The following is a 2,093-nucleotide window of genomic DNA, read 5'->3' as shown; positions in this document are numbered from 1 at the left end:
TGACTGGGCCGAATAATCGATTGCATGATGGAGTTGGCCCATCACGGATGATGCACATTCGACATGCTATAGCTGAACAGACACGCGATTGGTCAGAACTGACCAAGCGGCAGTTGGAAGCTGAGCACAGAATGCGAAAAACTCAAATTGAAGAAGAATGGACGTTGTTAAAGAAATTGCTTGTCCAAGTGCATCAACAACAAAGAACGGCCGCTAAGCAGCAATTAGAAGCGTACATTTAATTTTTTTTCTTTTTATTCAAATTTTCTTTCAGTCACCATTTCTGCCATTTCTTTTTATCAGCACGATCAGTCAATTATTATTATTATTATTATTATTATATTATAATATTGTCGACTGTAATGGTGTTATTATTGTTCTTGTAGTGAATCGAAACTGTTGAGACAGAAACAGACGAAAAAGTCTATGGATGATTCGAAAGCAATTCAGCTTGGCAAAACGGTGAAAACAAAAGCTGAACGCGACCGTCGAGTTAAAGAAGTGCAAGAGAAGAATTGTAAAATTTTTTTAGAAGAACGCCGGCGTCTTGCAGTGAAACATCAACGACAAGAAGAGTTGCTTGCTAAATTTCAGGCTGAACAAATGGAACGACTGGACAAAGAAGCTAGACATGTAAGTATCTGTATTTGCAATGCACATGCACAACAAGCAATTCCCTTTTTTCTTTCCCCTGAGTTCAATAATACTTTTATTTTTATCGAAAACTTCGGATTTCTTTGGCAGTTGGCACGATTTAAGATTTTTTTCTAAATTAATAATTGGCGTATTTTATGTTCAACGTTCTTGTGATTATTTCATTCAAGCAACTGGAGAAAAGGAAAAGCTTTCTGAATGTGAATCATTTCATATGTTTTAGGCAAGCGATTTGGAAGATCAGATGTACATGGAAGCGTTGCTTGCTTCAAAGCCTGAGACATTGGTTTAAATGATATACCATCAACACTTACTTCATTTTGCTAAACTCAGATTCCACAATTGGTTTTGGTACTTTTCTTTCTTTTTGATGATTTGTTTTGTTTGATTCTGCGGGACAGAATATAAACTTTAATATTGGTTCCAGACTTGCCTATACGATTCTTGCGGGAGGTCAGGGCACGAACCTACTCCGTTTCTGTTGTTCACATCGTGCTCTTGTTTTACAAATTTTCTTCTCATAATAGTAATAAGTATTATTATTATTATTATTATTACTATTATTGCCATTACTACTACTACTACTACTACTACTACTACTATTATTATTATTATTATAAATTTTATTTGAATTTTATCAAAATGAATGCTATAATTATTGCGCTTCAATTATTTGTTGCCCAGTATAAACTGATTAATTGCATATGAGCGTTGAAGACTTTGTTGCTATTTCACTACAGAAAAAAACTTTCGCTTACATTTCAACTTAATACTGGGACGTCGAAGTTCAGAATGTAAACTACATATGAGGTACATGTATTATTTATTTATTTCTTCTTTTACAATTTGTTTTTCTCAATGATTTGTTTATTTGTAAAAAAACTGATGAATTTGTTTAGTCTTAATGTTAAAATCAGTTTCATTTTCTATATGTGTGAAGAATATAATTATTGTGATAAGCATAAGTATTCATCGAAACCATTCACTGAAGAAGATGTTCGTTTGAATTCAGTTGTTGAATAGAAGGCATTATTCATTTTATTGAAGAAAACTGAACTGAAAATTGTAAAGAAGATAAGTACATTTATACATATGTGTTGAACGCACACACGCACACACAAACATGCATATATATAATTGCGCATACAAATAATTAGATGGTCGTTTTATTTGTGTTTAAATTGAACAAGGACACTTCTGTGATCTGATGGCCAGTCGTTTAAGTAATGGTGTGGTTCAGGAGTTATGCTGTGTGAACCAACGTACGTTTTAGCACTAAGAGGGTGAAGGGTGTTACTTTTATAAAGGATGAAATCAATTCTATCTTGCGGCTCTTTGATAGTATTACCCCAGCCATCTTGTGACTTTTTGGCTGACGACCAAGTGTTTCCTGGATTTTTCTTGGCATCCGGATAGATTACGCGGAAAGCATCGTGGAA

The 2,093-nt window shown here is 34.0% G+C and overlaps 1 protein-coding gene across 1 annotated transcript; it reads left to right on the top strand.

Annotated features, from left to right (window-relative positions):
* Positions 1 to 47: 47 nt before the first annotated feature.
* Tsp_14410 (1-phosphatidylinositol-4,5-bisphosphate phosphodiesterase beta-4) lies at positions 48 to 946 on the top strand. The gene is made up of 3 exons (XM_003368262.1): positions 48 to 232; positions 387 to 633; positions 878 to 946. The coding sequence occupies exons 1-3, from the start codon at positions 48 to 50 to the stop codon at positions 944 to 946; spliced, it is 501 nt and encodes a 166-aa protein (XP_003368310.1).
* Positions 947 to 2,093: the final 1,147 nt, after the last annotated feature.

This window comes from Trichinella spiralis, assembly GCF_000181795.1.
Source record: "Trichinella spiralis strain ISS 195 chromosome Unknown Scfld2798, whole genome shotgun sequence".
In the NCBI taxonomy this organism is placed as follows: Eukaryota; Metazoa; Nematoda; class Enoplea; order Trichinellida; family Trichinellidae; genus Trichinella; species Trichinella spiralis.
Note: the sequence above shows the minus strand (reverse complement) of the source record. Positions and strands in the feature narration are given on the sequence as shown.

What these genes read in the sequence shown, in the direction of transcription:
- Tsp_14410 (XM_003368262.1), top strand. Translation starts at nt 48, where the DNA reads ATGATGCACATTCGACATGCTATAGCTGAACAGACACGCGATTGGTCA. An exon ending in GCTAAGCAGCAATTAGAAGC is followed by an intron (nt 233 to 386) that starts GTACATTTAATT and finishes TTGTTCTTGTAG; the next exon opens with TGAATCGAAACTGTTGAGAC. An exon ending in TGGACAAAGAAGCTAGACAT is followed by an intron (nt 634 to 877) that starts GTAAGTATCTGT and finishes CATATGTTTTAG; the next exon opens with GCAAGCGATTTGGAAGATCA.